Source organism: Mobula birostris, chromosome 4 (genome assembly GCF_030028105.1).
Source record: "Mobula birostris isolate sMobBir1 chromosome 4, sMobBir1.hap1, whole genome shotgun sequence".
NCBI lineage: Eukaryota > Metazoa > Chordata > Chondrichthyes > Myliobatiformes > Myliobatidae > Mobula > Mobula birostris.
Window position 1 is genome coordinate 182,794,804 of NC_092373.1, and position 23,636 is coordinate 182,818,439.

The 23,636-nt window shown below is 42.6% G+C and overlaps 1 protein-coding gene across 2 annotated transcripts in view; it reads right to left on the minus strand.

Moving 5' to 3' along the window:
• The window catches only part of polr1a (RNA polymerase I subunit A), a 167,385-nt gene that overhangs the window by 38,261 nt on the left and 105,488 nt on the right, over positions 1–23,636 (minus strand). For both annotated transcript variants that reach the window (XM_072256641.1, XM_072256642.1), the window contains 5 exons: positions 13,283–13,450; positions 12,554–12,689; positions 9,969–10,126; positions 8,628–8,757; positions 1,813–1,929 (listed from right to left, as the gene is read on the minus strand). In XM_072256641.1, coding sequence (XP_072112742.1) covers positions 1,813–1,929; positions 8,628–8,757; positions 9,969–10,126; positions 12,554–12,689; positions 13,283–13,450 — 709 coding nt within the window. The remainder of the gene's footprint in view (positions 1–1,812; positions 1,930–8,627; positions 8,758–9,968; positions 10,127–12,553; positions 12,690–13,282; positions 13,451–23,636) is intronic.

The following is a 23,636-nucleotide window of genomic DNA, read 5'->3' on the forward strand; positions in this document are numbered from 1 at the left end:
AGTTCAGATTTTTTCATAATGCAAATAAACCCTTCCGTAAAACATAGCAACAGGAAAAAATACAGCACAATACAGGTCCTTCAGCCCACAATGCTGTGCCGAACATGTACTTACTTTAGAAATTACCTAGGGTTACCCATAGCCCTCTATTGTTTTAAGCTCCATGTACCTATTCAGGAGTCTCTTAAAAGACCCTATCGTATCCACCTCCACCACCGTTGCCGGCAGCCCATTCCACATACTCACTACTCTGTGTAAAAAACTTACCCTTGACATCTCCTCTGTACCTACTTCCAAACACCTGTGCCCTCTCATGCTAGTCATTTCAGTCCCGGGAAAAAGCCTCTGACTATCCACATGATCAATGCCTCTCATCCATCCCCATAAAAAGCTCTTCCATTAATTTGCGAACCATAAATAGAATACTCAGCAAACTATGATTTGCTGGACTACCCCACCTGCCTTTCTAAAACAAAGTAACAACTTTGGCTATAATCCATTTTACTGGGAGCTTGTTAAGAAGGATACAAAGAACTTGGCCAAGACTGCAGTAATCTCCTGCCTTGCCTCTCTCAGTAACCTAGGATAGATCCCATCAGGGCCTGGGGATTTATCCACCTTGATATTCTTCAAGAGACCTAAAACCATTTCCTCAATATTAACAAGTCCAAAAATATCAACACACCCCTCCCAAATTTCATCATCCATGTTCTTCTCCTTGGTAAATATCAATGCAAAGTACTTACTTTGTATCTCACCTACTGACTTCCTCTGGCTCCTGGCATACATTCCCTCCTTAGTGGGTGGTCCAGTACCCTTTCCCTTGCTACCCTTGTGTCTTTAACATGTTTATAAAATGTTTTGTAATTTTTCTTAATCCTACTCTTCATAGCCCCTCTCACTAAGATCCTTCCAGCTTCCCTCAAATTTCTCAACGGCTTGTAAGATTTCAGCTTCCTAGACTTTACATATGGTTCCCTTTTATACTGACTAAATTTACAACATCTCAAATAATGAAGCACGAAAATAGACATTGATTTTACAACTCTTACAGTGTTTTACAATTAATGGCTACGACAGGGGTCAGCAGCCTTTTTGACTCTGTGGGCCGGATCGCGTTTTAATAGCGGATGGTGGGCCAGATAAATGCCATAAAAAACTTGAAATATGGGAATTATCCATTTACATACATCTAGTTATGTTTTGCCTCAAATTAATTAATAACACATGCTAGAAAATCATATGTGCTTAAGGTTGCCTACCCCTGAGCTACAATTAGAAACATCCCTAGAAACTGAGTGTCTCTTTAGTGAATAATCTTCAGCAAAAAAAAACCTTGTCTGTTGCCAAGGACCTCAGCTTGATGAAGACAGTTTGCAGAAAGTTGTAAATGCAGCTAGCTCCATCATGTGCACTAGCCTCTGCAGCATCAAGAACATCTTCAAAAACCAATGCCTCAAAATGGCAGCATCCATCATTATGGATCCCCATCACCCATGACGTGCCCCCTTCTCATGTCACCATTGAGGAGTAGTTACAGGAGCCTGAAGACCCACGCTCAGTGTTTTAGGAACAGTTTCTTCCCCTCCACCATCAGACGTCTGAATGGGCAATGATCTCATGTATACTACTTCGCTTTTTTTTTGCTCTCTTTCTCAGCCACTTATTTAATATAAATTCCTTCTTATAATTTATCTTCTTTTGTATTATTATGTCTTGCAATGTACTGCTGCCGCAAAACAACAAATTTCATGACGCGAGCCAGTGATATTAAACCTGATTCTGAAAAAGTCTTTGAAATGCATGTTATACCTCTTCTTCCTGTTTTTCACGCCTTTTGGCATCCGTAGCATCAGCATCTCCTTCATCTGCTTGCGCGTCAACAATTGGGACTTCCTCTTCACCAGCCAACTCATTGTCATCCTGTGTCTTTTTAAAAAAAAACACATGGCGATAAACAAAAGACAAAAATCTCTCCAGTTATTGTTGTTCCTCTTCACGCTTTGTGGTGCTTCAGATGGCAACCTTGCGGTTTCTTTAGCACTCTTGCCTGTTTTTTTACGAGACTGAGCTGCAAGCTTGACACTCAACCCAGCACGGATGGAAAGCATGCAAGTAGCCAGCCGGATTGGAACCCGGGACCACTCGTCTCAAAGTCCGGTGCGGATGCCACCACACCACCGGCAGTAAATGACAGAGAGGTAAAATAGTTGCAATTCTAACAAAACAGTGATAAATATCACATCAAACTAGACCAGGGAAAACATGCATGATCAATGATCTCCACTACTAGCAATTCCTAATGGAAGCACAGTGCTCAGTCCCATTCTGATTAGGGTTGGGAGAATTAGTAACAAGAGGTGCAATAGTCTTAAGGCAAGAACAGGGTAGGGCAAGCACAAGCAGAGGTTCCAAGTAGGTTTCTAGTGATTCCACCCCCCGTGCCCCACCCCCCATCAGTACATTTCCTGCTGAGAATGGGTCCAGAGTCAGTGGTATGTTCCTTGTGTGAGATGTGTGAACTTTGGGAGACCTCCAGTCTCCCTGATAACTACATCTGCACTATGTTAAGCATTCAGAGCTGCAGCTGGATGATCTTTGGCTCATATGGGAAAATGAGGATGTGATAGATAGGAGCTACAGGAAAGTCGTCACCCCTAAGTTACCAGAGGCAGGTATCTGGGTGACTATGAGGATGGGGAAAGGTAATCGGCAGCCAATGTTGAGTACCCCTGTGACCGTTCCCCTCAATAATTTGCACACTGTTGGGGTGGAGGTGGGGGGTCGGGGGGCGAATGACCTACTAGAGGAAGCTGCAGCAACCTGATCTCTGGCACTAGGTCTGTCTCTGTGGCTCAGAAGGGAAAGGGGGAAGAAGACGGAGTGCAGTGGTGATAGGGGATTCCATAATTAGAGAAGTTCACAGCAGATTCTGTAGATGTGAACGAGACACCCAGATGTTGCCTCACAGGTTGCCAGGGTCAGGGATGTCTCAGATCAGGTCCATAGCATTCTAAAGGGTGTGGGTGAACAGCCGGAAGTTGTGGCACACATTGGTACCAACAGCAAAGGCAGGAAAAAGGAGGAGGTGTTGAAGAGAGAATACAGGGAGTTGGGTAGAAAGCTGAAAATAATAATCTCTGTCTGTGCCACCCAGCAGTGAGGATAAGAATAGGATGATTTGGCAGATGAATGCGTGGCTGAAGAACTGATTCAGGAACTAGATTTCTCGATCATAGGGTTCTCTTCTGGAGAAGGCATGACTTGTACAAAAAGGATAGGTTGCACCTGAACCTGGGAGGACCAATATCCTTAGGGGCAGGTTGGCTAGAGTTGCTGGAGAGGGTTTCAGCTAATTTGGCAGGAGGATGGTAACCACAGTGATAGGGCTAAGAATGAGGAGGTTGGTATACAACTAGATGCAGTGTGCAGTGAGACTGTGATGAGGATAGACAGACAAGGCAAAATTGCAGTCAGTGGGCTGAGTTTAAGTGTTACAGGGGGTCAAAATCAAAAAGAGTGATGGATACAGGACTGAAGGTGTTATATTTGAATGTATGCAGTATATGGAATAAGGCAGACAATCTTGCAGCATTAAGATATAGACAGGTATAATATTTAGGGTATCACTGAGTCGCGGCTGAAAGAAGATCATAAGAGCTTAACATCCAAGGATACACGGGCAGGTAGGCAGAGAGGCTGGTGTGGCTGTTTTGGTAAAAAATAATGAAATCACATCCTTAGAAAGAGGTGACATAGGATGGGAAAACGTAGAATCCTATTGGTAGAGTTAGGAAACTGCAAGAGTAAAAAGACCCTGATGGCAGTTATATACAGGGCTCTGAACAGTAGCAAGGATGTGGGATACAAATTGCAATGGGATGCAGAAAAGGCAAAAGGGCAATGTTGCAACAGTCATGGGGCATCTGAGTATGCAGGTCAACTGGGAATATCAGGTTTGTACTGGAATCAAAGAGAGGGAATTTGTAGAATGCCTACGAGATGGCTTTTTAGAGCAGCTTGTGGTTAAACCCACCAGGGGATCAGCAATCCTGGATTGGGTGTTATGGAATGACCCAGATTTGATGGGGGAACTTAAGGTAAAGAAACCCTTGGGAGAGAGTGATCATAATGATAGAATTCACCCCGCAGTTTGAGAAGGAGAAGCTAAAGTCGGTATTGCAGTGGAGTAAAGATAATTACAGAGGAGCAGGCCAAAGTTGATTGGAAGGGAATATTCTAAAGGCAGGACAACACAACCATGACTAACAAAGGAAGTCAAAGCCACATTAAAGTCAGACAGAGCAAAAATTAGTGGGAAGTTAAAGGATTGGGAAGCTTTTAAAAACCAACAGTAGGCAACTAAAAAAGCCATAGACAGAAAAAGTGGAATATGAAAGTAAGCTTAAAATAATATAAAAGAGGATACAAAAAGACTTTTTCAGATATATAAAAAGAGTAAAAGAGAGATGAGAGTAGATATCGGACCACTGGAAATAAAGGAAAAAGAAATTGCCGACAAACTGAATAAGTATTTTGCATTCATGGAAGACACTAGCAGAATGCCAAAAAAGCAAGAGTGTTTGGGGGCTGAAGTGGGCATCGTTGCCATTACCAAGGAGAAAGTGCTCGAGAAGCTGAAAAGTCTGAAAGAAGATATGTCACCTGGACTAGATGGACTACACTCCAGGGTTCTGAAAGAGATAGCTGAAGAGATTATGGAGGCATCAGTAATGATCCCGTGATGGTTCTGGAGGACTGGAAAATTGCAAAGGAGGCAGAAGAAAGGAAATTATAGGCCAGTTAACCTGACTTCAGTGGTTGGGGAGATGTTGGAGTCCATTATTAAGGCTGAGGTTAACTTGGAGGCATAAGACAAAATAGGCCAAAAAGGAATTATTTGAGGAAACAGCAGGCAGAACAGATGAAGGAGTAGGATGTTGTTTATTTGGATTTTCAGAATGCCTCTGATAAGGTACGGCACGTGAGGCTGCTCAACAAGAGCCCATGGTATTACAGGAAAGATACAAGCATGGCTAGAAGATTGGCTGACTAGCAGGCGCGGAAGAGTGGGAATAAAGGGGCCTTTTCTGGTTGGCTGCCAGTGACTAGAGTCCTGCAGAGGTCAGTGTTGAGATCACTTTTTTTCACATTATATGTCAATGATTTGGATGATGGAATTGATGGCTTTGTAGTCAGGTTTGCGGACAATACGAAGATAAGTGGAGAGGCAGGTATTGTTGAAATTGGAGGGGAGGGAGAGGCATAGATAAGGAAGTAAGCATTTGGGTGGAAACATATCTCATCAACCCCACCTCCATTACTGATAAATCTAGACCTCGCCCTTCCAAGCTCTGTAGAGAGGGATAATAACCATTGGTGAGAGATCCTAAGGCATCATCCCACAAGGCAAACCTTACACTAGAAGGAATGGGATGGATTTATCTTCCTTTAGATTTGGATGCTGCTTCTAGAGCTTCATGTGATTTCCACACCCACTAATCTCATTGATCTGTACTTAAGTCTTTTGTTGTTGTTCCTCTCTGCACCTTGCGCAGCCTTCTTGCCATTTCTTTAGCATTTGTATTGTATTGTATTTATTACATCCCAGGGAGTAAAAATCTTTATGGCGCGCCTCCATTGCAATGTACAAGTAATAGAGAGGGGAAACATGGGAGGACAATGCCCAAACACTACGATTGTATACATAACTGTTTTGTATACATGTCTGCTTTTTTTGTTTATGGGGCCAAGTTGCTAGCTCAACACTCAATCTAGCATGGATGGAAAGTGTGCAAGGAGCCAGCCAGATCAAAACCCAGGACTACTCGCCTTGAAATCCAGTGCAGATGCCACTAAACTTAAACCTTTCCTTTCTGCTTATCATTCCTTATAAAAATCAATTTCCTCACTCAATGTTTTATAGGACAGGAATTCCCACTTGCATTTGCAGCTTCTGTGAATAAGTGGTTCCATTTATCTTAATCAAGGGAAGAGTTTTAAAACAGAGAGATAAGTTAATAGAAATAAAAAATGAAGGTTTTGCTTTTTGAACTTAACGATGTACAACCTTAAAAGGAAAAGGATATTAATCTGGCATTTGTTCTCAGTTGCAGGCGGGAAACAGATTGTTCCTGCCAGATATGACAGCGAGTCAATAAGAGCCGGACAGAGAACTGAGCCCCAAAAACGTGCTGAAATATGCACCTTGGAAAGCACCAAATATGCACCAGCGTAGAACTTGCCCTACCAAGGGTACAGTGGTGCTAGAAAGTTTGCGAACCTTGTTGGCCAAAGTGAATTGGAAGGAGCTGCTGGTAGGGATGTCAACAGAGCAGCAATGGCATGCATTTCTGGGAAAAATGAGGAAGGTGCACGACATGAAGAAGTAATCAAATGGTAAAATAGTACAACCGTGGCTGACAAGGGAAGTCAAAGCTATAGCAAAAGCAAAAGGAAGGGTATACAACAAGGCAAAAATTAGTGGGAAGATAGAGGATTGCGAAGTTTTTAAAAAACCTACAGAGAGCAACTAAAAAAAAAATCATTGGAAGGTAAAAGATGAAATTAACAAGCTAGCAAATAATATCAAAGTGGATAGCAAAAGTTTTTTCAAGTATGTTAAAAAATAAAAGAGAAATGCGAGTGGATATAGGACCGCTAAAAAATGAGGCAGGAGAATTTATAACGGGGGACAGGGAGATAGCTGATGAACTAAATGAGTATTTTGCATTAGATCTTCACTATGGAAGACATTAGCAGTGTGCCTGATGTTGTAGTGTGTGAAGGAAAAGAAGTGGGTGCAGTTGCTGTTACAAGAGAGAAGGTGCTCAAAAAGCTGAAAGACTTAAAGGTACACAAGTCACCCGGAGGAGAGGAACTGCACCCTAGGGTTCTGAAAGAGGTACTGTTAGAGATTGTGGTGGCATTAGAAATGATCTTTCAAAGGTCAGTGGACTCTGGCATGGTGCCAGAGGACTGGAAAATTGCAAATTGCACTCTTTAAGAAAGGAGGAAGGCAGCAGAAAGGAACTTATAGAACAGTTAGCCTGACCTCAGTGGTTGGGAAGATGTTGGAGTCAATTGTTAAGGATGAGGTGATGGATTACTTGGTGACACAGGACAAGATAGTGCAAAGTCAGCATGGTTTCCTTCAGGGAAAATCCTGCCTGACAGACCTGTTGGAATCCTTTGAGGAGATTACATGTAGGATAGATAAAGGGGATGCACTGGATGTAGTATATTTGGACTTTCAGAAGGCCTTTGACAAGGTGCCACACATGAGGCTGCTTACCAAGTTAACAGCCCATAGTATTACAGGAAAGTTACTAACATAGTTAGAGCATTGGCTGATTGGTAGGAGGCAGTGAATGGGAATAAAAGGATCCTTTTCTGGTTGGCTGCCAGTGACTAGTGGTGTTCTGTAGGGGTCGGTGTTGGGACCACTTCTTTTTATGCTGTATACAAATGATTTAGACGGCTTTGTTGCCAAGTTTGCAGATGATACGAAGACTGGTGGAAGGGCAGGTAGTGTTGAGGAAACAGAGAGGATGCAGGAGGACTTAGACAGATTAGGAGAATGGGCAAGAAAATACAATGTTTGAAAATGCACGGTCATGCACTTTGGTAGTAGAAATAAATGTGCGGACTATTTTCTCAACGGAGAGAAAATCCAGGAATCTGAGATGCAGAGGGACTTAGGAGTCCTTGTGCAGAACACCCTGAAGGTTAACTTGCAGGTTGAATCGGTGGTGAGGAAGGCAAATGCCATATTAGCATTCATTTAAAGAGGTCTAGAATACAAGAGCAAGGATGTATTACTGAGGCTTTATAAGGCACTGGTGAGGCTTTAGCTTGAGTATTGTGAACAGTTTTGAGCCCCTCATCTTAGAAAAGATGTGTTGGCTTTGGAAAAGGTCTAGAGGAGGTTCACAAGGATGAATCCAGGACTGAAAGGGTTATCATACGAGGAACGTTTGATGGCTCTGGGTCTGTACTCACTGGAATTCAGAAGGATGAGCGGTGATCTCATTGAAACCTTTCCAATATTGAAAGGCCTAGACGGAGTAGATGTGGAGATGTTTTCCATGGTGGGAGAGTCTAGGACAAGAGGGCATAGCCTCAGAATAGAGGGGCACCCTTTCAAAACAGAGAAGTGGAGGAATTTCTTTAGCCAAAGGATGGCAAATTTGTGGAATTTGTTGCCACATGCAGTTCTGGAGGCCAGGTCGTTGGGTGTATTTAAGGCAGGGATTGATAGGTTCTTGACTGGACATGGCAACAAAGGTTACGGGGAGAAGGCTGGGAACTGGGGTTGAGGAGGAGACAGAAAAAAAAAGGATCAGCTATAATTGAATGGCAGAGCAGACTCGATGGGCCAGATGGCCTAATTCTGCTCCTATATCTTACGGTCTTATGATAAGCAGGACCAGGTGTGGTGGGGCATGATGAGCAGATGGAGAGGGGTTGTTTTATAAACAGATGTTGGTGGGGTGATAGGTAGAAACAGATAAGGAAGTAATGCTGCCAGATTTTTTGGGAGGAAGGAGGAGAGGATGAGAGGAAATGAGAAACATACATAAAGAAAGGAGAACCTAGCTGCATGCTCTTTAAGAGTCTGTTCTCACCTGCTTCCCATCACCTTCTCCAGAGTCTTCATTCAGATCCTTCTGTGTAGCTTTCCGTGAATTCACAACTTTAAATGAACCCAGTTTAGCACTCATCTTTTTAATATTCTCAAGCAGTAGCCGGAAAAACCTGACCAAAGAGTAAAAGTGAAATTCTCCTGTGAAAAAGTACTCAGACTCTTCTTTTGGAATACTCTACAATAATATACTTTAGACTGATAAGATGAAAAGAAAGAACATCCCCGTTCATTACTACATGGCTAACTGGTTCGTGTTCCTACTCTTCGAGGGTTGTGAGTCTTTGAAGGTTGGAAATCTCAGGCCAGAATATGGAAATCTCAGTTACTGCAGAGTCAAATGCTATGAGGGGTGGGGGAGAGAGCCAAGACAGGAAGCTGGAGGAGAGTCCCATCAAATCACCCAAGAATTTATTTAGAAAATGCTCAGTGTCATAGAGCACTACAGCACAGAAACAGGCTCTTTGGCCCATCTAGTCTGTGCCAAACTATTATTCTGCATAGTCCAATTGACCTGCACCTGAACCATAGGCCCTCCATACACCTCCCATTCATGTACTCATCCAAACTTCTCTTAAGTTTTGAAATCAAATCCACTTCCACATTCTCATTATACTCTGAATGAAGTTCCTCCTTATGAATCCCTTAAGCATTTCACCTTTCACCCTTAACTACTGGCTTCCTGCTCTCGTTGCAGGAGCAATCTCTCTCTCTTTCAGTAGTGAGAGAGAGCCTCTCTGAGATACTGCAGTACTGGGTTACTGACTATAGTTTTTGATGTATTCTCGATCAAGGTCTTTTTAGGGGTTTTTGATATTGCTTGCATGGTGGGGGGGGTGCTTCTGCTGGTGCAAATGGTGGGGAGGGGGAGGTTCGATGCTTCAGCTGCTGCATGGAGTGTAGATGCTTGGGGTTCTGATATCTTACTATCATCCATTCTTTGAGGTTTCTTGTTTCATGGATGTCTCTGTGAAGAGTAAGAATTTCAGGTTGTATACTGTCTCTGATATTGAGTTGAACCATTTGAATCCATGACCTCAAATTCTAGTCTTGCCCAATTTTAGTGGGGAAATCCTGGTCATGGCTCAATACTTGCTCCTGATAATGAGGTCAATTCTTCAGGAGCTTCAGTGAACGTGAACAATATTTTCTGCACCTTGTCCCTGTAAATCAAACTGACGAATATACAAAAATATTATAAATTATGTTATTGGATTAGAGGTGATATTTCTCATGCAGAGTCATCATTAGGAGAGAAATCAGAACCCTATTCTTTCCCAGCATCCTGCGAATGCTGTGTTCACAGTTTCAAATAGACTGTTACCTGGTCTCCATGTAGTGCAATAAATCATCTGGAGTCAAACACTTCTCATTTCGATATAGTTTGTAATCCAGGAAGTAAAATTTTATTCGATACATCCTAAACTTCTCCACCTTGCTTTGAACCCGAAAGGAATCTTTCACCTCAATCTTGTGTAAAACCTGAAATTCACATAGAACAATTCAATACTATGTTAAAAAAAACATGACCAGCGAAACCCAGAAACATAAATTTAAAGTTCTACATGACACAGCTTCAAAATTCAATTGTAAAGAGAAACTATTGATTTGTCCGTGAATATAGAAAGCACAGCACAATTAACAGAGTGAAATAGATAGAAGGCATGCTTCTGAGTATAGATTGAACTGTAGAGAAATTATTTGTTCTTCCCACAAACTGAGTCATCTAATGGAAGTAATATTATTAACTAGTACAAGCACACAATTGATATCTAACTGGAGAGTTATTTTACCATGTTTAAGCTTAATATAGGGTTTTAGAAGGATTCCACTCAAATACATTCAACTTTCTTCGAGGTATTACATTATTGTGGCACAATTATTTATATAGAGCAGCCTTTGTAAAGCACTTTGGCATAAGCTTTTCCATTATCTTTGACGCATAATCACACAGAATGGTGTAAATCACAAAAATGTAATTTTTGTGAATTTACTGTGCACTTTTGCACAGAGCAGTACTAAATTATTATTATATTTTTACACTGGATAAGCACCTTGGGACATGTTCACATAATTAAAAATACTCTAATTGGCACTGGTTAATTACTGTCACATGTACTGAGATACAGTGGAAAAAGTTGTCTCGCATACTGTGTGTAATGATCAAATCATTACACAGTGTATTGAGGGTAGTACTAGGTAAAGCAATAACAAACGAGAATAAAGTGCAGTGCAGGCAAACAGTAAGTTGTAAAACCTTAAGAAAGTAGATAGTGTGGTTAGGAGTTCATCTTATCATAAAAGGGAACCACTTAACAGTCTTACAATAACTACTGTTGAACAATATTGCTGGATTTCAATTTTGACATTTGCAAGAGGTAGATTTTTGTCACTTGACTGTGAGGTCATGTTTTTTTGACTTCTCCAGTACGTTCAACACCATCCGCTCTGCTCTGCTGGGGGAGAAGCTGACAGCGATGCAGGTGGATGCTTTCCTGGTATCATGGATTCTTGATTACCTGACTGGCAGATCACAGTACGTGTGCTTGCAACACTGTGTGCCCGACAGAGTGATCAGCAGCACTGGGGCTCCACAGGGAACTGTCTTGTCTCCCTTTCTCTTCACCATTAACACCTCGGATTTCAACTACTGCACAGAGTCTTGTCATCTTCAGAAGTTTTCTGATGACTCTGCCATAATTGGAGGCATCAGCAAGGGAGATGAGGCTGAGTACAGGGCTACGGTAAGAAACTTTGTCACATGGTGTGAGCAGAATTATCTGCTGCTTAATGTGAAAAAGACTAAGGAGCTGGTAGTGGACCTAAGGAGGGCTAAGGTACCGGTGACCCCTGTTTCCATCCAGGGGGTCAGTGTGGACATGGTGGAGGATTACAAATACCCAGGGATACGAATTGACAATAAACTGGACTGGTCAAAGAACACTGAGGCTGTCTACAAGAAGGGTCAGAGCCATCTCTATTTCCTGAGGAGACTGAGGTCCTTTAACATTAGTCGGACGATGCTGAGGATGTTCTACGAGTCTGTGGTGGCCAGTGCCATCATGTTTGCTGTTGTGTGCTGGGGAAGCAGGCTGAGGGTAGCAGACACCAACAGAATCAACAAACTCATTCGTAAGGCCAGTGATGTTGTGGGGATGGAACTGGACTCTCTGACGGTGGTGTCTGAAAAGAGGATGCTGTCCAAGTTGCGTGCCATCTTGGACAATGTCTCCCATCCACTACATAATGGACTGGTTGGGCACAGGAGCACATTCAGCCAGAGACTCATTCCACCGAGATGCAACACAGAGCGTCATAGAAAGTCATTCCTGCCTGTGGCCATCAAACTTTACAACTCCTCCCTTGGAGGGTCAGACACCCTGAGCCAATAGGCTGGTACTGGACTTATTTCCTGGCATAATTTACATATTACTATTTAATTATTTATGATTTTATATTGACATATTTATACTCTATTCTTGATTGGGGGCAACTGTAACGAAAATCAATTTCCCTCGAGATCAATAAAGTATGACTATGACTACTATTGATCAGAGTCACAATGTCTTTAGAGATACACTATTTGAAAAGAGGACCATATAAAATAATGCAGCTAAGTAGTGTCATGTACCAAATACAGGAATCTTCAATGTTAAAAGTCCTTTAGACAGAGGATATGGTTTAAAAAAAATCATAGAAATGCTGAAGAATGTCCACCAGTTCCTCCTCATTAGCAATTAAAAGTCCTGTTCTCTCAGGACTGCTGCAGCATCTGCAAATTCAGCATAGAGTTAACCTCAAAACTATTCAGCCCATAGGACCTAACCAAGCAGCTTCACCCACTGAGTACAAAAAACAAATCTGGCAGATGTCCCTGTTTCCACTCTGAATATGAAGAATTATGCCTACCTCTGCCAAACACACTCTTGTGAGTTGTTTCTTCAGTTTCTTGACTTTCTTCAATGCTTTCTTCGTGTTCAGCACAGGAATAGTCATCATTGGAGTTTTAATGTTAGCACTTGCCACCATTAGAATTTCACGCAACCTGACGGAAAGAGAAATCTCTACAGCTTATATCGTACTAACTGTGTTGGCTCTTGTTCTATTTTGTACACTGTAACCAATTCTTTTAATAGGAAAGAATAAACAAGTACATCAGAGCCCAAATCACTTCAGGCTTGTTACGATATCCTTAAGTCATCACAGAATAATTCTGTCACTATAAACAGGAGTTACTAAGTATGATAGGTTGCTGTCAGAGGGCACTAATGTTTATTCAGATTTGTGAAATAGCAGGCTTTAAACAGACACAACGCTCTAAACAGGTCCAAGGAAATTATGATAGGAGTTGAGAGTGGACCATGGGAGAAAGGGTTGAGGAGGGGCATCAGATTGAGGTAATAGAAGGAAGAAGGGCTGAAGAAGAAGAATTCTGTTGCTCGGAGATCCCTCTCCCAACTTAATGTATTTATGGCCTTTTCAGTTTTTTGTGCTTATTTACTCAATTTATATACTGCATATATTTTGTTATTTAAAGGTAACTTCAAAATCAATGCATGTAATTTTTTTTTTCTTTTTTCTCACTCAGTCTTTCCTTTAACCATAAAGAAAAAAAAATAATTTTGGTAGCCTGCTTACCTGGGAATCCCTAGAGTGACATTCATTTCTCCTCTGCCAGCAAAATGGAAAGTGTTCAGTGTCATCTGTGTTGATGGCTCTCCTATACTTTGTGCAGCCAGGAGCCCGACAGCCTCTCCTGGTTCACACAGCGATCTCTGCCACTTCAGACTCAGAAGGTCCTTCAAACTGAAAGAAGAGAAAGGTTTAATCAATTTTTCACCCATGTGAGCCAGACAAATGTTCAGAATCCTACACAATGCCATTCGCCAGAAGCAGTACAAGGGCATAACCAAACTAGTTTTTCTTATGGAGGAGGATGCAACATTACTTTGTCAATGCCTCTGATTGGGCACGAAGCAACAACACTCCCTCAATTGTGCCATAGCTAACATAGCCACTGCCTCTCAACTCCAGCCATCCATGTTCAATCCCAACCTCAGATGAACATGTGTTGGCTGTGTGGAGTTCATGTGTGCTTCGTGACCTTACAGACCTCCCTCCCCCATCTCAAATTTAGGTTGATGAGTTCTTAATTAATAAGGGTAACAAAGGATATGGGGAGAAAGCAGGAAAATGGGGTTCAGAGAGATAATAAATCAGCTGCTGATTATGCAAAGGTAGAGCAGACTCAATGTGCTGAATGGCCTAATTCTACTCATTTGTCTAAGACATGCTGATTGGTAGGTTAACTGGCCAACAGGTAGGTGTATGGCAAAATCTGGAGGAGGTGGGAAGTTCATGCAAGCGTGGAAAATGCAAGTTATTAGCTGAAATTATTAGGGAATGGTGTTGTTAGCCAGCATTGATGCAACGGGACAAATGGCCTCCTGTTCTGCTGCAAGGAAAGTTGAAAAATAATGAACAAAACTCAAGGAAGGCAAGAATTTGTTTTATAAAAACTGCTCCCTGGCATCATTTATTCAACAGTATTGTCATAACACAAGACAATTCCCTAAAGTACTTCGTCTTTACTGCATTGGCAGTTACAGTAGACTCACAAGTGAAACTCACTATTGATGAAACCATACTCTGCCATTGGTGGTACTGGACTGTACCAGCAGTCACCTTCAACCCTGTGAAACTGAATCGTGCTAACAATTACCACCTCCTCTTCGACACCAGCTGGGCAAGCAACTACTGTATCATCATTGAAATGGGCTTGCACAAAAAATCAAATTGCACTAACACACACAAAACGCTCAAGGAACTCAGCAAGCCAGGCAGCTTCAGGACCCAGTCCTGATGAAAGGTCGCTGCCCGAAATGTCGACTCTTTATTCCTTTCCATAGATGCTGCTTGACCTGTTGAGCTCCCCCAGCATTTTGTTATTCTGGATTTCCAGCATCTCTTGTATTTCCAATTGTGCTAGTTCTGATAAAGGGTCTTCAAACTGAATGATTAACTGTTTTTTCTTTTCACAGATGTTGCTTGACTGGCTAAGTACTTTCAGCATCCTGATGAAGGGTTTCGGCCCAAAATGTTGACTGTACTCTTTACCATAGATGCTATCTGGCCTGCTGAGTTCCTCCAGCATTTTTTGCGTACTTTCAGCATTTTCGTTTTTTTTCAGTTCCGAGTGCCCGAGGTTTTATTTGTTTTCCTGTGCTAGAATTAAACCTGATTGGGTTGACAGTTGATTTTTGAGAAGAATGAAGGGGGATGTCATTGAAACCTATCAAATATTGAAAGGCCTAGAGAACTATTCAATGGTCTTATAACAGTGAGATAAAAGTTGTTCCTGAGCCTGACGCTATGTTCTTTCAGGCATTTGTATGAGAGAAGAGAGAATGTTTGGGGTGGGTGGTGTCTTTGATTATACTGGCTGCTTTGCCAAGGCAGCAAGAAGTGAAAACAGAGACCATGGGGAGAGACTGGATTCCGTGACATGCTGAGCAGTGGGCACAACTCTCTGCAGCTTCTTGTGGTCACAAGCAGAGCAACTGCATGCAAATTCCAGAGATTCAGTAGCCACTGAGACAAGAAAAAAATTCTATGCAGCTCATTTTAAAATTACTTTATTTTGCAGCTATGTCCCCTTGCTTGTGATCCTCTCTTCTCAATACGTACTGTGACAACACCCTCCCCCCCCCAGATAAGCTTGAATAATGTCACCCTTTGTCCTTCTAAATTCCAAGATTACAGATCCAAATCCTCTCTTGGTAAGACTATCTCTTAAAGTAACTAAAAGAACCTTGTATCAACTTGGGTTCAAATAGTTTTGCAGGATTATGCACAGTAGATTTAAATGGTGACTGCAACAAAAAGAAGAAAGAAAAAAAGATAACACCATATACACTCAGCGACAGGAGTGGAACCTAGTGTGGTCTTCTGTTGATGTAGCCCATCCACTTCAAAGTTCAAAGAGTTGTGCATTCAGATATGCGTTTCTGTATATAACTGTTCTAATGTTTGGTAATTTGAGCTACTGTTGCCTTCCTGTCAGCATTTTTTATTTTGGAGTTGTCTGAATTTGTTCATTAGGGAAATGGTATGACTTCTCTCATTGACAAGGCATTTTTTGCCCACAGAACTGCTGCTCACCAGAAAATTTTTTTGGGGGTTTTGCACCATTCTCTGTAAACTCTAAAGACTGGTGTGTATGAAAATCCCAGAAGATCAGCAATTCTGAGATATTCAAACTACCTTGCTTGGCACCAACAATCACTCCACAGTCGAAGTCACTCAGATCACATTTTTTTTTCCCCATTCTGATGTTCAGTCTGAACAGCAACTGAACCTCTTGACCAAGTCTGCATGCTTTTATGCATTGAGTTGCTGCCACATGATTGGTTGATTAGATATTTAAATTAATGAGCAGGTATTATAGATATGCCTAATAAAGTCGCCACTGCGTGTACTTTGTACTGTTAGTTGTTAACTGTGAAAGATATTATACGACATAACCACTAGCTTTTGAAGTTGTAGCACTGGGAAAAGAGTGAAAGTCAGATTTCCCCTTCTTCACCAACAGTGTAGTTTGTAACTCTACTTATGCAGAGGTAACACACTAGCTCCCTCTTAACACTTCCTCTCTCAATTTCACACCCGTAATAATTCAACAAAGCAGAATTATTCTTAAAAGTTCTTCAATATTTGATATGAGATAAGGTGAAGACTGGGTTTCAGCCAACACTGAAAGACTTAAAGCTATTTACTAACCAAATTAATATTCGTTACATTTCCTTTCCCCTGTTTTAGACTTGCATTCACCTTTGCAAGTACCCTCAGAGGCCACTGTATTACATACAGGAGGGGAACCCAGACTGGTGCTCTGCTGCTGTAGTGCATCCACTTCAAAATTCAACATGTTGTGCGTTCAGAGGCACTCTTCTGCACACCACTGTTGTAACACGTGGTTACTTGAGTTAGTGCCACCCTTCTGTCAGCCTGAACTAGTCTGGCCATTCTCCCCTGACCTCGCTTATTAACAAGGAGAAGAAAGGGAAATGGGCAACCAGTACAGACTACCCCCATGGCCATTCCTCTCAATAATAAGTACAACATTTTGGATACTACTGAGGGAATTCGACCTACCGGGAGAAGCCGCAGGGACCGGGACTTTGGCACTGTGCTCAGAGGAGAAAAATTGTCAAGAGAACTGCAGTAGTGTTAAGAGATTCCATAGTTAGAGGAGTAGAGATGATATTCTCTGTCAGAAGTCTTGGTACATATTGGCACCAGTGACGTAGGTAGGAAAGACAAGGAGTTCTTGAAGAGATTTTAGGGAGCTGGGTAGAAAGCTGAGAAACAGGACCTCCAGGATAGTAATCTCTGGATTGCTGCCAATGCCATGCGCCAATTAGGGTAAGAATAGGATGATTTGGCAGGTAAATATGTGGCGGAGGAACTGGTGCTGGCGACAGGGGTTCTGATTTCTGGATCACCGGGATCTCTTTGGGGGAAGGTATGACCTCTACAAAAGGGACAGGTTACACCTGAACTCAAGGGGCACCAATACACTTGCGGACAGGTTTGCTAGACTTGTTTGGGAGGATTTAAACTATTTTGGCAGGGGGACGCGATCCAGAGTGATAAGGCTGAGGATGGAGCAGTTGGTTTACAAACAGAGGAATTGTGTAGTGAGACCACTACAAAGGACATGCCGATGATAGAGCATAATTGCATTCAATGGGATGAGTTGCAATGTAAAAGAGGGACAAATCAAAAAAGGATGATGAATACAGGGCTGAAGGTGTTATATTTGAATGCATGCAGTATACAGAATAAGGTAGATGAATTTGTAGCACATTTACAGATTGGCACGTATGACATTGTGGGATCACTGAGTCGTGGCTAAAAGAAGATCATAGTTGGGAGCTTAACATCCATATAGCGAAAGTACAAGCAGGTAGGCAGAGGCTGGGGTGGCTCTGTTGGTAAAAAATGAAATCAAATCCTTATGAGGTCACATAGGATCGGAAGGTGCAGAATCATTGTGGTAGAGGTAAGAAATTGCAAAGGTAAAAAGACCCCAATGGGAGTTATACAGGTGTCCCCCGCTTTTCGAATGTTCGCTTTATGAAACCTCGCTGTTCCGAAAGAACTACATTAGTTACCTGTTTTCGCTAACAGAAGGCATTTTCACTGTTGCGAAAAAAGGCAGCGCGCGCCCTGAGCAGCCAAGCTCCTCCCCCGGAACTGCATTCTCGTCAGCATTGCTTAAACACGCGCTTGTGAGCACTCGTTAGCAAGATGAGTTCTAAGGTATCGGAAAAGCCTAAAAGAGCTCGTAAGGGTGTTACACTTAGCATAAAACTAGACATAATTAAGTGTTTCGATCGTGGTGAACGAAGTAAGGACAAAGTGAGTTTGGATTGTGGCAGGGGGATGGGAACCAGAGTGCCAGAGCTGACAGTGCGGCTGGGGTGAAAATAAATGATGTTGAATGTTTAAGCAAATCCGCTGATAGAAAGGTTGTGAGTGGTGGTAAAAATCTTCTGAGGTGTATATATTTCAATGCTAGGAGTATTGCGGGGAAGGCGGATGAGTTGAGGGCGTGGATTGACACGTGGAATTATGATGTTGTAGCAATTAGTGAAACTTGGCTACAGGAGGGGCAGGACTGGCAGCTTAATATTCCAGGGTTCCGATGTTTCAGATGTGATCGAGACAGAGGAATGAAAGGTGGGGGAGTAGCATTGCTTGTTAGGGAAAATATTACAGCAGTGCTCAGGCAGGACAGATTAGAGGGCTTGTCTACTGAGTCCTTATGGGTGGAGCTGAGAAACAGGAAAGGTATGGCCACATTAGTGGGATGTATTACAGACCACCCAATAGTCAACGAGACTTGGAAGAGCAAATCTGCAGAGAGATAGCAGGCAACTGCAGGAAACATAAAGTTGTGGTGGTAGGGGATTTTAATTTTCCATACATTGATTGGGCCTCCCATACTGTTAGGGGACTAGATGGTTTAGAGTTGGTAAAATGTGTTCAGGAAAGTTTTCTAAATCAATATATAGAGGGACCAACTAGAGGGGATGCAATATTGAATCTCCTGTTGGGTAACGAATTAGGGGAAGTGACAGAAGTCTGTGTAGGGGAGCACTTTGGTTCCAGTGATCATAACACCATTAGTTTCAATTTGATCATGGACAAGGATAGATCTGGTCCTAGGGTTGAGGTTCTGAACTGGAAGAAGGCCAAATTTGAAGAAATGAGAAAGGATCTAAAAAGCGTGGATTGGGACAGGTTGTTCTCTGGCAAAGATGTGATTGGTAGGTGGGAAGCCTTCAAAGGGGAAATTTTGAGAGTGCAGAGTTTGTATGTTCCTGTCAGGATTAAAGGCAAATTGAATAGGAATAAGGAACCTTGGTTCTCAAGGGATATTGCAACTCTGATAAAGAAGAGGGAGTTGTACGAAATGTATAGGAAACAGGGGGTAAATCAGGTGCTTGAGGAGTATAAGAAGTGCAAGAAAATACTTAAGAAAGAAATCAGGAGGGCTAAAAGAAGACATGAGGTTGCCTTGGCAGTCAAAGTGAAGGATAATCCAAAGAACGTTTACAAGTATATTAAGAGCAAAAGGATTGTAAGGGATAAAATTGGTCCTCTTGAAGATCAAAGTGGTCGGCTTTGTGCGGAACCAAAGGAAATGGGGGAGATCTTAAATAGGTTTTTTGCGTCTGTATTTACTAAGGAAGCTGGCATGAAATCTATGGAATTGAAGGAATCAAGTAGTGAGACCATGGAAACTGTACAGATTGAAAAGGAGGAGGTGCTTGCTGTCTTGAGGAAAATTAAAGTAGATAAATCCCCGGGACCTGACAGAGTGTTCCCTCGGATCTTGAAGGAGACTAGTGTTGAAATTGCGGGGGCCCTGGCAGAAATATTTAAAATGTCGCTGTCTACGGGTGAAGTGCCGGAGGATTGGAGAGTGGCTCATGTTGTTCCGTTGGTTTAAAAAAGGATCGAAAAGTAATCCGGGAAACTATAGGCCGGTGAGTTTAACGTCAGTAGTAGGTAAGTTATTGGAGGGAGTACTAAGAGACAGAATCTACAAGCATTTGGATAGACAGGGACTTATTAGGGAGAGTCAACATGGCTTTGTGCGTGGTAGGTCATGTTTGACCAATCTGTTGGAGTTTTTCGAGGAGGTTACCAGGAAAGTGGATGAAGGGAAGGCAGTGGATATTGTCTACATGGACTTCAGTAAGGCCTTTGACAAGGTCCCGCATGGGAGGTTAGTTAGGAAAATTCAGTCGCTAGGTATACATGGAGAGGCGGTAAATTGGATTAGACATTGGCTCGATGGAAGAAGCCAGAGAGTGGTGGTAGAGAATTGCTTCTCCGAGTGGAGGCCTGTGACTAGTGGTGTGCCACAGGGATCAGTACTGGGTCCATTGTTATTTGTCATCTATATCAATGATCTGGATGATAATGTGGTAAATTGGATCAGCAAGTTTGTTGATGATACAAAGATTGGAGGTGTAGTAGACAGTGAGGAAGGTTTTCAGAGCCTGCAGAGGGACTTGGACCAGCTGGAAAAATGGGCTGAAAAATGGCAGATGGAGTTTAATACTGACAAGTGTGAGGTCTTGCACGTTGGAAGGACAAACCAATGTAGAACATGCAGGGTTAATGGTAAGGCACTGAGGAGTGCAGTGGAACAGAGGGATCTGGGAATACAGATACAAAATTCCCTAAAAGTGTTGTCACAGGTAGATAGGGTCGTAAAGAGAGCTTTTGGTACATTGGCCTTTATTAATCAAAGTATTGAGTATAAGAGCTGGAATGTTATGATGAGGTTGTATAAGGCATTGGTGAGGCCGAATCTGGAGTATTGTGTTCAGTTTTGGTCACCAAATTACAGGAAGGATATAAATAAGGTTGAAAGAGTGCAGAGAAGGTTTACAAGGATGTTGCCGGGACTTGAGAAACTCAGTTACAGAGAAAGGTTGAATAGGTTAGGACTTTATTCCCTGGAGCGTAGAAGAATGAGGGGAGATTTGATAGAGGTATATAAAATTATGATGGGTATAGATAGAGTGAATGCAAGCAGGCTTTTTCCACTGAGGCAAGGGGAGAAAAAAACCAGAGGACATGGGTTAAGGGTGAGGGGGGAAAAGTTTAAAGGGAACATTAGGGGGGGCTTCTTCACACAGAGAGTGGTGAGAGTATGGAATGAGCTGCCAGACGAGGTGGTAAATGCGGGTTCTTTTTTAACATTTAAGAATAAATTGGACAGATACATGGATGGGAGGTGTATGGAGGGATATGGTCCGTGTGCAGGTCAGTGGGACTAGGCAGAAAATGGTTCGGCACAGCCAAGAAGGGCCAAAGGGCCTGTTTCTGTGCTGTAGTTTCTATGGTTCTATGGTAAGTTGACCTAAGATGATGTTGAAGAGGTTTTGGCATCCCATGACCAAGAACTGATAGACTAAGAGCTGATGCAATTGGAAGAGGGAAGGATAACCATCGAAACCGAATGCAGTAGCGAATGGACCAAAAGTGAAGTCGTCCAGGAAATGAGCGTGAAGCAACTGCATGAGATTTTCGCTACAATGATTGCAGAAAAGTACGACTTTAATTTTGAAAGGGTATGTCGGTTTAGGGCATATTTGCAAGATGGTTTGAGTGCTTACAAAGAACTGTATGATAGAAAAATGATCGAGGCTAAGCAGTCAAGCATGCTGTCGTTTTTCAAGCCTTCCACAGCAGACGATGAACCTCGAGCTTTGACATCGAGGCAGGCAGTCACAGAAGAAGATGACCTGCCTGCCCTGATGGAAACAGACGACAATGAGATGACACCCCAGTGTCCCACCACCCCAACCCCCGGACCGTGTGCCAATACATTGCCGCGAAGCATGCAGCAGTAGCCGGGACGCACCCAACACATCTTTAAGAAAGAAGCCGAAATAACCAAGCTAATTAATTAGGTGCCGCCCAGCGCGTAAATGTCGACCCAGTTTAGAGGCGATTGCCGATTGCGTTGCCTCTGATCTGGGCCGACATTTACGTGCCGGTCGGCACCTAATTAATTAGCTTGTTTATTTCGGCTTTTTTCTTAAAGATGTGCTGAGTGCATCCCGGCTACCACTGCACGCTTCGCGGATCAGTATCAATTGGCGGCCTGGAGGTTGGGGAGCACTGCACCACCCCAACCTCCGACGACTCAACCTAACACACCATTATCAGTGTGCTCGGCACTGTCTTCCCGATTCCGGTAAGTGATATTACACAGTGCATACATTATTTCTACTTTATATAGGTTGTGTACTTTTATGTATTATTTGGTATGATTTGGCAGCTTCATAGCTTAAAGGTTACTGGAGAGAGTGCTCAGAGTGCTTGCGTGAGATTTTCACTACGGTGGACAATGCGGCAATGATTGTGGAAAAGTATTTCTACTTTATATAGGCTGTGTATTTATCATATCATTCCTGCTTTTACTATATGTTACTGTTATGTTAGGTTTTATATGTTATTTGGCATGATTTGGTAGGTTATTTTTTGGGTCTGCGAACGCTCACAAATTTTTCCCATATAAATAAATAGTATTGCTTCTTCACTTTACCACATTCCAGCTTTCATTGGAAAGCTCTGCCTTCGGATGGCGGGGAAACCTGTATATAGACGTCTGAACTTTAGCAAAGATGTGGGAGACAAATTACAACAGGAGATAGAAAATGCATGTCAAAAGGGCAATGTTATGTGGGATTTCAATATGCAAGTAGATTGGAGAATCAGGCTCGTGCTGGATCCCAAGAGAGGAAATTTGTAGAATGCCTACTGTGACAAAAGACCAAGTTATCAGAAGATTGATGCTGATAAGAGAGACAGAGAGAAACATTCCAAGTGTTAATGAGAGACGAGAGAGATTAACGAAAAGAGACACCAGTCCGAGTATTGACAGACCGGTTGCTTTGAACCTGAACTGTTTGAAGTTTGATGGACAGGCGATACCCCAGCAGAGGGATAAAAGGAACAGGTTCGGTAAGGCAAGACAGACACCACGAGATAACAAGACCTTGGAAGTGCGGTGTGCCCCCCCCCCCAACAAGTTGGTGGGAGTTTTGGAGGTCTGATCGCGGGACCAATCATAGACGCACAGGGTGAAAAGGGACAATCGGCAGGAACCTGGTGTGTGTGTCCGCCCTTGCCTGGGTGCCGGGTTCACCGCAGAAGGACGATCGTATCCGGAATGGAGAGGTCACAGTCGGTGACCTCAGAAGACATTAAAAAAGGGCTCGCCCAAAAGCTAACTGCGGAGGAACATCAAGGTCTGTCTGAATTCAATTTGCATATCATCATTCGCGCTCTCTCTAACGGCACAACAGCATTTACTGCGAACTGTACTAAGCTGAACTGAACTCTGCATCACTTGAGACTGATCATTTTACCCCTAGACTGCGATAGAGCTTGATTGATTCCTATTACCCTAGTTCTGTGTACATGTGAGTTTTACCATTGCTAACCTGTTGCATTTATATCCTTACGATTAGAGTACTGTGTTACTTATTTCTTTAATAAAACTTCCTTAGTTCCAGTAATCCAGACTCCAACTAAGTGGTCCATTTCTGCTGGTTTGGCAACCCAGTTACGGGGTACGTAACACTACAAGATGGCTTTTTGGAGCAGCTTGTAGTTGAGCCCAACAGGGGATCGGTTATTCTGGATTGGGTGTTGTGCAATGAACCAAAGTTGATTGCAAATGTCACTCCACTCTTCAAGAAGGGAGAGAGGCAGAAGAAAGGAAATTATAGGCCAGTTAGTCTGACCTCAGTAGTTGGGAAGTTGTTGGGAGTCAATTGCTACGGATGTGGCTTTGGGGTACTTGAAGGCACATGATAAAATAAGCCAAAGTCAACATGATTACCTTAAGGGAAAATCTTGCCTGGCAAATCTGCTGGAATGCTTTGGCAAAATAACA